Here is a 13,942-nt window from a genome sequence, read left to right on the forward strand (position 1 = left end):
CCTCTTGATGGATCTTTGGACCAGATCCAAAATTTTATTTTTTGTTCCATTGGATAACTTCTGCAACCTCTGCATTCTGCTTGCTGTCACCCTTCTCTCCTCATCAGTCTGTCTCCCAAATTCCTTCATTGTGGCATGTAGGGTAGAGGGTCGTTTTAAAAAGGCTTTTGGCCTGTATTGTCTTTGCATTGTGGAGAGCAAATTCTGTCAAACACCCTTTTGTGTGTCATGACTTCTGACTAATCTGATGGGCAATTAGTTCTATCAGTTGATATTTTCATCACATCTTGGTGTTAAGCTAAAACTCCCACCTCAGTGGAGAACCTCAAATCTGTTTCGTATTGAGCCAAGAGAGCTTTCTTTTCCCTCCAAGTCCCTCTACACTTCCAAACCTTTTGTTTCTGAAAATTGAAGACCTGCTTCCATTTACAAACTTTTCTAGACTGACTGCTGCTCTTGAATGAATCTTGGCTGTTAGTTTTTTGTGTTTAATTAACTTTTGCAGTCATGTGACAGCTTCAGAGTCTTGAAATTTCAGTGTTGCTTTAGTCCTTCTGGGGGCTCACTCTTGCTTTTAGATGGGTCTGTGACAGAGCTCTGAATAACAGCTCAATATGCTAAATGCAATTTTTCATTGCGTTGGAGTTTCTTCCAAGAGTCTAGCAGAGGGTAAAAGATTGTAGAGGGATTAGCACACCAATTTCACATAATTGCTCATTGGTGTGTGTTTGATTGATCTCTCATTTTAATAAACGTGGATAGCTCTAAAATGAATGTTTCAAGAGGGACAAGAGGGACAATTGTTGCTGAATTCAGTAGGAAATGATTCTGAGCCTTAAATTTTGCAGGGGGATCATCCACATTCCAGGTAAAGATAACCTTGTTGATGACTGTCTTTGTATGCTCTTGCATTCTTCAGCATAAAACTAGCAGAAGCTTAGTAAGAAGCCAATGGAGAGAGAAAAGAAAAATATTTTGCGGTGTGATAGAGGTATAGGGTTGAATACACAGACAGTAGTAGTTAACGCACAATGTAGTTAGAGCAGAGTAGCTACTCCCACTCTCAAATGCTTCTGTTACCAGTTTTCCCTTAAGCCTTTCAGCGCTGCATCTTGCAGGAGTAGTTTGTTCTATACGGGGCTGCGAAATTAGTTGAAGCGAAATGCAGATTAAATTGCTGCTGCTCTTTCTTTGTAGTCAGCGGGATTGCCTTGTATGCTATTGAATGGTCTATCTCAAGGTAGTTGGAATGAGTGTGGTTTTCAAACTGGCCACCATAAAGGAAGCTCCTCCTCCAGTCTTGCTGCTGGTGTCCTGCCATAAGCTTGAGCCATGGTTGAGTTTGTGTTGCATTCAGACTTGGGCCTATAGCTTGCCAGGAACAAGATTTGTAGCCAAGGCTTGTTCTCTGGTTTACTGCTTGTGGTTTGTCTGGGGAAAATAAACCATGAGCCCAGATTCAGATGCAGTGCAAAGTCATGGGTTAGTTCATAGCTTCCTCCATTTCCTCCCTCTTAACCGAGCTAGGAAAATAGACTGTGGGAATTCTAGCTCGGAACGCTGTTGAAGTGGATGAGCAAGACCCCCAAACTTGTGCGTGCAGTGTCCATGCACTAAAAAAATTTATATAGGCTGTAGAAGTAAGAAGAAACTGACATTTACAGCTACAGCTACTTTAATTCCAAATTAAGTAAAGTATGTGTGTGTGTTAGAGAGAGAGAGAGAGAATCAATAATTTGTGGCAGGAAAACATGCTTCAAACTAATTTGTGGTGTTGTGCATCTTGACTGTGAAGAACATGGAAGTAAAACAGTTGCCATCCATGGGCAGCTTCCTTAAAGCTGCTGTAGCGATACTGTTCATTTCTATCACCTTTTCACAAAGCATGTATTTCTCACAGCTAAAGAGTGCAAGGAGGAAAGTGTGAAGCTGTTGGAGCAGCACATCAATTAGCAACCTGGAAGTCTCAAGCAGGCTTGCTGTTAATGCATAATGCCCTTTAAAACTTACTTTTAAAAAAACAAAACCAAGCTGCAGTTGCCAATCTAGACCTCCTTATGCACCCTCCAGCTTTCTTTCTGCCACTTCCCCCCCCCCCATTACGCCATCCTAGTCTTCACCTGGTGCCCTTTTTGTTACGAAAGGAGCTAATTTTTTGTCAGCTTTACAAAACTTAAAATGGCCATAAGAAACTTTATATTGTATCATATTTATCTTCTTCTGATCTCTGCCCCTTTTGGGTAAGCTGGCTAGAAGAGCAAAATGCAAAAACTTTCCAGCCTGGAAGCCTCTTTCTTCAAGCCATAATCTTCTTTTGGAAGATAAAAGATGAAACATGGGAAACCCGTGTGCATTTGTGCCCGTCCTTGAACTGCCATTTTTCTGTTAGAGGCCATTCACACTTGCCTTGGAACAGGATATCCTCTTCCCATCTGGCTGTAGGACTCAGGCCGATTCTGCCAGGACCAAGATTTTGATCTTGGTATATGACTTAAGTCCCACTGTGTAAATCTTTGGGAATTGTGAAATTCTAGCTTGATGTAGGAAAAATGGTTTCTAGGTTCTAATCAGGTATGAGCTTTTAGTATTCCATGGATGACACAAGATCTCTTTTAAAAAAAAGTGACAAAAGTATACCTGTATTTGCTGAATTCTGTATCTATTTTATTTGGGCATGGTAACTTGAGTTTTGCCCTATTTTCATTTTCTGTGCTGCTTATTGTGTGTGGGATATGAACCTTCAGAGGTTGGAGAATTTGAAAAGTTGGTTCCTTTAATCATCTGTTCCTTTAATCATCTGCTCGCGCCTCTCCTTTTGAAAGGGAGCCCCCGGCCACGCCCCCAGCCGGCTGATTGGCCGGTTGCCTGCTGACGCGGCCGGAGGAGCGAGGGACGAAGTCCCCCGCCCACAGGAAGTGTGGAGAGCGGCTCTGCGGTCCACCGCAACTCCTCCCCACAAGGAGGTGGAGCGGATTTCTTGTGTACTCAGTAGGCACATGGAGGACTCCTGTGAGTCACTTCTGTGTCCTAAAAGATGAAGGGGGCTGAATGAGTAAGACGCATGACTTAATCCTAGACAGAGCCATAAACTGAAGCTTCTGAAACAGCCTTTGAATAATTGGTTTGTGTTTCAAATGTTGTTTGTTACCTGTTCAGATGAGTCATTTGAATGCCTTTTGGGGTGCCAGTGTCTTATGAAGGCAATTCCATGGTTGTAACACTACTTAATTTTGAATATCTGATTAAAAATTCTCCCAGAAGTTCAGTCTTGGGTGAGTCTTTGAGCCAATCGTGTTACTCATTCAGCATGATGATAAGTTGTCCTTTTTCCACCAACCAGAATACAAACACTGGAGCTAATGTAGCCATCTTTTCCCTGCTGCTTCAGAGCTCATATTTGAGTGCCTAAGTGACAGACAGACCTCTGTTTGGTGCTATAACTGTCAGTTGCCCCTCAAATTAGACACAATGTAGGCACCAATTATGTCTGCCCACCCCTTCAAAAATAGGTTTTGTTTAACAATAGAAATTGGTTGTTTGTATACTGTTGGCTAGCTTTATTCCACCACCACCCTCAGCATTACACACTCAAAAGAAAAACTTGAGGCAAATGTCTGAATTGAGGTAGAGATGTTGACCAATTGAGGCAGAGGCATCTTAAGTTTAGATAGCGTGTGCTGGTAGAATTACTGGCATTCTCACATTCTCAAGGGTTAAACGGGTTAAATATTTCTCTAGTTTGTAATGGTGGTGTAACCTTAGTTGATAGCTTCTCATGGGAGCCACCAGTTTATACTCTGGATGCTGCAAGAGCATCCTTTGTGCGCAACAGAGGAGGCCACAAGCCCACTTACAAATTTCACAAAACATATTTATATACTTCTGAAGTGTTTTTAGACAGCGATTGTCCCTATCAAGAAAGAACCCCAAAGCCTGTTACTAGTTTTTAAAAGAAATTTTGCCTTTTAAAGCAGCAACAATGTATTTTGCAATTGCTGGGCTGTTTAGGGTTTCCTAATGGAGAAGACAACCACACTACAACCAACAAAAGTGGACTCTTTTTGTATCCAGCAGCAGTGCATCATGGCTGATGTGTGCCTTAGGATCACTGTTTGTGACTTGCTGATAAAAGATACCCACATATCTTTCAGTTCAGTGGCCATTCAATTGTCTTTTTCTAAGGGCTCCTTTCTGAGGGCTTCTTTTTATGATGCAGGATTTTGAAAGTAAACACAAGGCGGCATCTGCAATTTGCTTGCGGTGAGAAGTGTAGATCTGTGGTTGGCAGCCGTTGTTACTAAACTGTAATCGAGGAAAAGGTGGGAAGGGCTGATCCAGTATGCCTTCCGGTGGGCAGGCTAATGAATCAAGCCTGCCAGAAGAACTTCTGTTTGTCTCAGATGTGGCAGTTAAAGGAGGATGCAGGCAGCAGCCACCTGGGGCTGTGCAGGGGAAGGAGGAGCTGCAGTTGTGGCTTAGGGGTTATCAGTTGGCTGGTGCTACAGTGGAACACTTGTTAGATGTCATTGTGTTCAAAATGGTGGCAGCAGGAAATGCAGTTGTTAACTGTGCATGACATACTTTCAGATGTTTGTATCTGCATGAATTCTGGAGGACAAGATCGTTTGTTCCCTCTTGCTTGGTGGAAGTCCAAATGTTGTTCAGCAAAATGTTGGGGGGATGAGCACAGAAAGCAAGCTGTCCTGTGAGGTCCTGTGAATGCAATGCCTCTTACCAGAGAACACTGTTGGACATTTCTTCTGCTTAAGTGGGACCTGGGTGGAGATGAAACCAAAGGAGTTTGATGCAAATGGATGAATAATTTCTTCTCCACCAATACTTAATGAACCTGCATCCCACTTCCTTCTACTGTGCATTCATGCAGAAGGAAGTATTGCATTCTCAAAGGTGAGAATGGCATTTGAGTGGGAGGCACTCCACCGTGGGTGGGGCTTCTTGATCTGTAGGCCACCTTGTGAACAAGTGTTGAGCAAGCATTTGCCCTTTATGGAGTAGACTTGGCAAAAGATTTAGGAGCAGTCTGTTCATAACCTTGTTCAAAACACTTCAACATATGACTTCAAATGCCTGCAAGTGGCAAATGTTACCTGAAAACTTTACAAGGTTTTTTTTAATAAACAAAAGCAGTTGAAGCTCAGAAGTTTAAATAGCGTTAGAATATAAACTGTTTTAGTGTTCCATTTCAGATATTATTCTTTTGCTGACCTTTATATAAAAAATTGCAAATGTGTTTTTGTTCATTATACCTGTATTGTGCAGCTAGTGATTTTTTTTAAAACACCCATTGAACATACACTATTGTGAGGTGAAGAAAGCCATACTCCCTTGGCAGGGTTGTGTGTGTGTTTCGTAGAGGGGATAGCCACTTTTTTATACACAGCTGTCTTAATTGCCCTTTCTATAAGAGTATACACATGGAGGAATGTCTGCTGTAAAGGGGAATTTCACAGTGTACTTGCTTGACATTAGCCCATACCTATTTCGTAATTTGTATATATTGTGGGAAAAGCATAAGTGGATTTTGCTGGATTAGTTTCAGTCATCCAGTGGTAGCAGCAGAATGCAGAAGGGTTGGGGGGGGGGGTTAGTACTCAAGAAGAGTCAAACTTAGGATAGGGAGGCTGGCAGTGTATTTAAGTCAAAGAAGCAGATGTGTCAGATGCTGGCAATTTGGTAATCCTCTGTAGTAGGCTGTATTCTGAGGCCTTATCCTGTCGCTTGTGCCTCAGGTGCAGGCCACTTGACACTTCATCCCAGGGTAAGCTAGTGTTATGAAGAAGTGCAGCGTGTTACCTCTAACCCCCAGAGAAGCTACTGGATACTTTTAACTAAGCCTCCAGCAGAATCTCACTTCTGGAAGTAGGACTGTTCCTAATGTAACAAGTCTGTAAAAGTTTCCTTTGTGCTATACAACTGATGAGGATGTGGTTTCAAAACGAGCTTCAGAGTTGAAAGTCGTTTGTTTTTCTTGTAGAATTGGCTGTTAACAATTTCAGGATTGCAGTGATTACCGAATTAAAAAATGCTAGATTTTGTACAAATGTGTGTCACTGGCTTATGGGTGTGTGTGCGCTAAAAATTACCCTTTTCAACAGTCACTGGGGGGGGGGGAGTACACCCTTTTTGAATTCTGTGGGTTTATATATGAGGACATAACAATTTGTTCCTTAGCAAGTTTTAAGATTAAGTAAATACAATCTCAGATGAACAACAACACATTACACTGGTCCATAATTTATTTAACAGAAATAAAGCCAAAATGGAGAAGCCATGTGTGAAAAACTTAAGTACACCTTAGGATTCAGTAGCTTGTAGAACCACCTTTAGCAGCAATAACTTGAACTAATCTTTTTCTGTATGACTTTTCAATCTCCCACATCATTGTGAAGTAATTTTGGCCCACTCTTCTTTACACAATGTTGTTTTTGTTTCAGTTCATTGAGGTTTACTGGCATTTGTTTATGCACAGCTCTCTTAAGGTCCTGCCACAGCATTTGAGTTGAGGTCTGGACTTCAACTGGGCCAATGCAACACCTTGATATGTAAAGCCAGAGAATTCAAAGAGGGTGTACAGTACTTTCTTTTCCCCATGAGTGTACATTGTGCGATTGCTGCTCAGTAAAGTACCACTTTGCTGCTTTGCTTTCCTCTCCCATTGACAAAGATGGAAAAAAGTGACTGAGCCACCTAGTTAACCATCAAAAGGGAAATACATTACCTTGAAATATGTTAACTATGCAGATAACTGCTTCTGTGCTGAGGCTGGTTTGACTTTGTAAAAGAATACTGCACAATTTAATTTTGACAGCTACCAATGTTGGAATGTCAAGGCAAGAAATAACCCATTTGTTTTCTCAGACATTCACACAGCAATTTCAGTATCCTAACACACCACTTGTCTTATTTTATTGCTTATGTAAAAGAATACCAGAAACCACTTGCTATTCAAAGTGTAAACAAATCAAGGCAGACTTGCAGCTATTTGCTTTAAATGTCATTGTTTTTTGCTAGTAGAAACACTCCAAAGGAGAGGATGATCATTTTGTGGTACTAAAGTCCTTTGCAATTTGCAGGTACAACGAGCACTCAAAATAATGGCCATGGTTCAGTTCCAATAGCAGAGATCTTGCGCTGGCTACAATTCTACTAGACACACTTGGCAAGAGCAATGTTCCAGTGAAGGTATATAGGGTCGGCCTGAAAGAACTGAACTTGGCAATTGTACAGTACCTGCTCAGCAATATCATTATTGGTTTAAATCAGGGGTCCCCAAACTAAGGCCCGGGGGCGGCCCATGGATGGTCTGGGAATCAGCGTGTTTTTACAAGAGTAGAACGTGTCCTTTTATTTAAAATGCATCTCTGGGTTATTTGTGGGGCATAGGAATTCATTGATATATTTTTTTCAAAATATAGTCCGGTCCCCTGCTGAAAAAGTTTGCTGACCCCTGGTTTGAATGGAGAAGCCAAGCTGGACAACGTGGTTGAGAGAAGAGGCCCATATGTTGGAGCCACCCAGCTTCAAGGAGGTGGTTTTATTAATGGTTGTAAAAAAAATATGATCAGGAAAACAGAACACTGAACAAGGTTTCAGGCAATTAATCCATTTTAATAAGCTAAATAGTCCTATTAAAATTTAGCATTTGGTTCAGTTCCCACCCCCTTAGCTTTCCTATAAGTTGCAAATCCTCCTGCTCCCCACCACCACCCTATTAAATGTCAAACTCTACAACTGTTTCCATCAACAATTGTGAAAGGAGTTGGGTGGTTGTCGTTTTTTACATTTTATTCCTAAACTGGAATTTTATAACCTTAAACCAGTGTAGACTTTTTCTCTCCTTGTAGTGCTTATAGAATTTGTCAAACCTTTCTGTACAGTAAATAAATCCTATTCCTTTTTAATACGTATACAAAAACAGTCTAGAAAGATTGTTATCCTTTTCAGAGTTTTCATCCTGGGGGAAAACATTTTTCATCCTGTAGCATAAACACTACAAAAAAATCCAAACAGCCTACTTAAAAGGGGGGGGGGGGAATCACATTTCTTTAAAAAGGCTCCTGTAGTCCAGTGATAGGTACACAGACATTACTCGAAACAGAAGATTCCTATTGCTTATAAATAACTGATATCCACAAAGTAAACTTCCTCCCCTTTCTTCCCATTTAGGATTGTGTTCCACATAGGTAACTGGCAGCCTACCGTTGCTTTAAGAAAGCAGTCGTTCTAATACTACCGATCAGGTCAAGCTATACAATTCAAAGGTACCTTTGCTTCTTTCTTGGTCAAGGAAGTAAGTTTTCAGTGTAAAGGCAATGCCAGACACAAGGCAACTGAGGATTTATCCAATCTGTATCTGTTTAAAACACAGACATTTTAAAATGGCGTTGGAATGTCTATAGTTCAGGGCCTTCCGGAGCAGCCCCCTCTCTGTTGAAAGGCAAACAGTCTTTAGAGTCTTCCACCCAGAAATCTGTTGCTTGGAGCCTGCAGGAAAACGGCAGGCAAGGCACAGTGCCTGAACCCCTCCGGGCAGCAGGAAGAAGAATCAAGCTGGCTAGAAGCTGAATCCCACGTGCCCTTTGCTCCTGCTTTTCTTCCTTTCCACGTTGAGTCATTTGCCATTTACACCTTACAAGTTGACAACGTGTGCCTGGAACACACCATCCTCCTGAACCAGGTACAGAAAACAATAAGATACGGATCGTTACTACCCAACTAAAATAAATCTTAATGCAATGAGATTTAATCAATCTATTTGTGGCAACTGTTTTAAGACACTCTCTGTTTTTGGATGATGCATGTCAGTTCTATGTGCTTGAGACTAGAGGGGATGCTTTTAAGATGGCATCTGCAAGATTATAAATGATTTTAAGGCAAAATCTTGTGTCCAATTAAGTTAGGGATGTATCAGTTAGTTAATGGAAAACAGTTCTGTTACCAACCCTCAAGCTGATGCCCTCCAACGATGCAAAGGGCAGGAGTGCTAGGGGTTGGAAAGGGTGTCCTATAGCCTGGATGGTGTACTATAAATGAAAGCGAAGAAGCTCCCTCTAGCTTGTGACCTTTTCAGTAAGAGTAGCCCAGAGGATCATTCCAAAAGTCCAGCATCTTGCCTCTTCCACCCCAGGAGGTTCACAGCCTTCTAATGCTTCTCTGTTGCCTTTAAACATGGAGGCACTGTAGCCCAGGGGCATGAGGAACCTGTGGTGGTCTCCCAGCCCACATGACCAGGGATGGTGAGAGCTGCAGTCAGCAGCACCTGGAGAGCCACAAGTTGCCCACCCTTGCCACAGCTTCTGAGCGGCTGTGTTTTCTCATTCAGCAAGTGGCAGTTATCTTGGGGCAGCAGATCAGAGATTAGGTGTGTGAAGAAATACTTTCCTGTATTGCTGATTTCAGTTTCACTGGGGTGACCCCAAATTTCTAGTATTGTGGGAGGTAAGGCAGTTTTGTTTTAATCTACTACTGCAGCATTGGCTGCCATTCTACAGACACTATTGCGTGCCCCAGCAGGTTCCTCAATGGGAAGATGGTCCAGTCTCCCTTTAGCCACTGCAGTGCTCTTTGCACCCTCCACAGTATTATGCCCCCTGCCTGGGAATCACCATTTTTGTGGCAAGCAAGGATTCCTCAGAGGGGAAATCTCAATTTGGCTTCCCCAGGTGAATCCCATACATCTGTGACAAACATGCACTTATCCTGGTAATGAATGATTCACATAAGCTTGCTAGCCTCATAATGTTTTCTGGGCCTGACTGCTGTGAAAAGACAGTTGCTTTCTCCAACCATGCACATCCCTTGTTCTGCGGTTGAAAGTATACCGTACCTCACAGGCTGGCTTCAGGGACTGGACAGGCTTCTGAGCAACCGGAGGCTTCTTTAAGGTGCCTGGCTTGCGGGCAACTGTTGGTTTCCCCCCCTCTGCGGTCTCATAGTCAATACCAGCCAAGGCATAATGCTGCCTTCTCAGCTCACCGAGACGAAGCCTCTCATTCTCCAGGGTCTTTTCCAACTCTAGCACTTTCACCTGCAACAAGCAACATTCTCTGTTGAGCTATGGGGAGTGAGAAATATCAAAGACACCCCACTTCTTATGCAGCTGTTGAACATAGTCACTGTTGCTTAGTTCACATATTATCCATGCATCACAGCTACTCCCATGGACCAGAGTGCGAGAATATTTCTAACTTGGCATCTCTACTCCCAGGTGGCCAAATGGTCTCCCACTGCTGCCTTTTCTCCTCCTTATGCCTGGAATTGCAGCCCCACACCTCATTTTCACAACTGCTTAGGCTTGGAGAATAGGGTCTGGGGACCAAGTACCGTATTTTTCTGTCTATAAGATGCCCCCTATTTTGGGGGACTCAGATTTAAGAAAATGGGGGAGATGTATCCATGTATAAGATGCCCCCCTAATTTTTTGACATTATTTTTTAGGGAAAAAGATGGTATGTGTAGCCGAACAAAGACAGGCTGTTCTCATTTACCTCTACTTCTCCATGCTCTGTTGTCTGCCCTGTGATATTCAAACTGTAGTATCCCCTTGGCTGTTATGTTTTACTAAAACATTCAGAGTCCACCCCTTGCTCAACTAGTTTGGAACATGCGAAACTCTCATCACCCCCAGCCATGCTGGTTGGGGCTGATGGGAGTTGTAGTGCAAAACAGCTGGAGGACACCAGCTTCTGAAAGGCTAGTTGTGTCTCCAAGCTCTGCCAGCTGTAACTGACATGCTGAAGTGAAGCCACTGTTGTGGGAAAAGGTAAGGATTAGAGTAGACGGACAGACCCAAAGAAGGGCTACTGGGCAAGGAGAATCAGGCTCAACCTCAAGTAGTGGGAGGAGGCAGTAACTGCCCATTCTTATTAAGGCTTGCTTTCAACTCACTCTCCAGCCAACAAATTATGGCTTACCTAACACCAGTATGAAACCCCAGTCTGCATGGCCTATTTAAAGACATCCCAATGATGGCTCTTGTGTGAGAGTCACTTTGGGAACTATTAACCCAGCTTCTATTTTATACTTCCACAGGAATCTTCTCAACACTTCCCCTGTTTTTCCAAAGAACCCAAACAGCACCTGTGTCTCCATTTCCTCCATCTTAAGTTTGATTAAGGACATTCCAGAGAAGTCCATGGTCTCTGAAAGGAAGAGAAAAGTAAGTTTGTTGTAGAAACTACATATGTTTTCAGCAGGGAGGTGGGGGGCATTTTTTAAAATTGAAAAGTTGCCACTTTCTGCCACCCTAAACCCAGCCCCTCACCAGTGTGTTCTTGCTTCAGTAGGAGTGTTGAGCAACTTAGTACGTAGCAGGAAAGACTGGAAACCTTCGCCATTTTGAGCAACAACAGCATTTGGGGGAAAGCCTTTTGCACTATTGCACCTTTTATAAAAGCCTCTTGCTGCTCGATAGAACATATTTGCCCCCCGACACATCTAGTCCGATACATGAGCCAGTTCAATGAAGTTCTGCCTCCATCTCCTTGGAAGTTGCACGTGGCACCGAGCATAAAACTTCACAGCTATAAAAAGGCTAGGCAGGTTTCTTTTATATGCAAAAAAACCCCTCCACTCTCCTGAACAGCTTAGTAGTTTCTTTTTGATAACCACAGAAGACAAGATGGGCCACACCAGAGGCCAACCAGCTGCCTCTAGAGGGGAACCCCACAAGCAGGACAGGAGCACAGTCACCCTCTCCCACCTGTGTTCCCCAGAGGCACAAGGCCAGCCCTATATAGCCAGCATGACTAGTTTCTATGGATAGCCTCCTCGTCCTCCATGGAATTGCCTAATCCCCTTTCAAAGCTACCTAGGTTAGTGGCCATCACCACATTTTGTGGAAGCAAATTCCACAGTTCATTACACAGTGTAATGTGTAACATAACAAAGCCCCTATTAACTGCCCATGGAGTCAGTGCAGTTCAGTGATTAAAGCACTGGTCTCACTCCAGAGACACCCTCTTCTTACAGAGGTCATCCAGATACCTTTGGGAAGCCTGCAGGCAGGACCTGAAAGGAACAGCACCCTCCCCACTTGTGCTTCCCTGTCACTATTTCCTCAGAAGTGAGTCTCGCTGTTCAATTGTGCCTTACTCCCTGGTAACTGCATTTTAAGACTGCAGCCTGAATGGGTCCAGGATAGTCAGTTGCTCAGCTTAACCTACCCCACAGAGTTGTTGGGTGGATAAATGAGGAGCAGCATGTACACCACCCTGAGTATGGGGTAATAATAATAGTAATAAATAATACAGTAATGGTGCTACTCTGTCGGCCTTTCATATTAGCCCTGTTCTCATGATGTCACACTTTCTTTCTCATAATTTTGCAAGCACCAGAAAGCCAGAAAGCCAGTGTGGTGTAGTGGTTAAGAGCGGTAGACTCGTAATCTGGTGAACCGGGTTCGTGTCTCCGCTCCTCCACATGCAGCTGCTGGGTGACCTTGGGCTAGTCACACTTCTTTGAAGTCTCTCAGCCCCACTCACCTCACAGAGTGTTTGTTGTGGGGGAGGGAGGGAAAGGAGAATGTGAGCCGCTTTGAGACTCCTTCGGGTAGTGATAAAGCGGGATATCAAATCCAAACTCCTCCTCTTCTTCTCTTCTTTAAAAAAGCATTTTCAAGAATGCAAGCCTGCCATTTCACACTGCGTTTCCCACCTCCATGCCCAGACCCCAGCAGCTCACCTTTGTCTTCAACCTGCTCTTGGCCTGACTTTGTGGAAGCCACGACGTTGGCAGCCATTTCATTGACGGTGCGCGAGCATTCCTGGAGCTTTCCCAGGTTTCTGCTGTGCTTCTCGGCTTTCACCTGCCATCATTAAGAATATTGCTTCTTTCAAATCTTTCGCCAGGTGTAGGGAAAACACGAGCAAAAAAAGGTCTGCTACTCCAACCTAAAGCTTTGAGCAGCAGCTTGAAGCCAGTTCATTTCAGAAACAGAGCTGTGTACATACTTGTTACAGTAAACCACTTGGAGGCAGAGCTTAGGATGCTGAAAAATCTCTGCTGTTTTATTTCCTAGTCTGCAGCTTAAGGACATACGTCTTGTCCTGCTGCATCAGAGCAAAGGGTCATCTAGTCCCGCATCCTGGACGGAAATCCTTCACAAGTGAGCAAAGGCACTCCTCAAAGTGGAGGCATTCAGCTGAGAACAACCAGAGAGGTAGGAAAGGAGCATGCCATTCCACAGTCGCTTTGAAATGGGGACGTCTCATAAGAACATAAGAGTCTTGCTGGATCAGACCAAAGGCCCATTTAGTCCAGAATCTTATTCTCACAGCAGACTAGCAGGTGCCCATGGGAAGCCCACAACAAGACCCAAGTACAACAACAACTCTCCGCAGTTGCGATTCCTAGCACCCACCTCAGATATTGGAGGTAGTACATATCCCTTATGGTTATCAGCACTGATAGCCTCAACCTCCTCTGTGAATTTGTGGAAACCAGTGAGGAGTGAGGGCTGGGGAGAGAACTCTCCTTTGGTGGCTTACTCCTTCGTCTTTCCCCCAGGGCCAACCTCTGATAACTGCAGCCACTTTGCAAAAGTAAAGAAGCAAAATAAGAGGATTGGCAGTGTGCTTTTTTCAGGGTTCAGGTTTGGGGCCTTGAGAACGAACCCAGGAAATGCAAAAAGCTTCAAATGAAGAAGGTAGCAGAGGAAAATGGTCCCCTGAGGGAACCACGGGTGGGGAAGCTTGCAGGCTTCCCACAGGCATCCGGCTGGTGTGATAACAGGATGTGACATTAGATGAGCCATTGGCCTGATCCAGCAGGGGTCTTACGGTTTTCTTATGAGTTATAGCCATTAAGCATATTTGTACCTGAGCATGTGGTCTAAACTACAGAGCCTAGGGCTTGCCAATCAGAAGGTCGGCGGTTCAAATCCAAACAACAGGGTGAACTCCCGTTGTTCGGTCCCTGCTCC

At 43.7% G+C, this 13,942-nt stretch overlaps 1 protein-coding gene across 1 annotated transcript in view; it reads right to left on the minus strand.

Moving 5' to 3' along the window:
* Positions 1-7,608: 7,608 nt before the first annotated feature.
* The window catches only part of HIP1R (huntingtin interacting protein 1 related), a 63,272-nt gene continuing 56,938 nt past the window's right edge, over positions 7,609-13,942 (minus strand). Inside the window, exons 29-32 of the mRNA XM_033174773.1 lie at positions 12,703-12,826; positions 11,101-11,162; positions 9,848-10,048; positions 7,609-8,689 (exon numbers count right to left, since the gene is read on the minus strand). Coding sequence (XP_033030664.1) covers positions 8,651-8,689; positions 9,848-10,048; positions 11,101-11,162; positions 12,703-12,826 — 426 coding nt within the window. The 3' untranslated portion in view covers positions 7,609-8,650. The remainder of the gene's footprint in view (positions 8,690-9,847; positions 10,049-11,100; positions 11,163-12,702; positions 12,827-13,942) is intronic.

This window comes from Lacerta agilis, chromosome 17 (genome assembly GCF_009819535.1).
Source record: "Lacerta agilis isolate rLacAgi1 chromosome 17, rLacAgi1.pri, whole genome shotgun sequence".
Lineage (NCBI taxonomy): Eukaryota > Metazoa > Chordata > Lepidosauria > Squamata > Lacertidae > Lacerta > Lacerta agilis.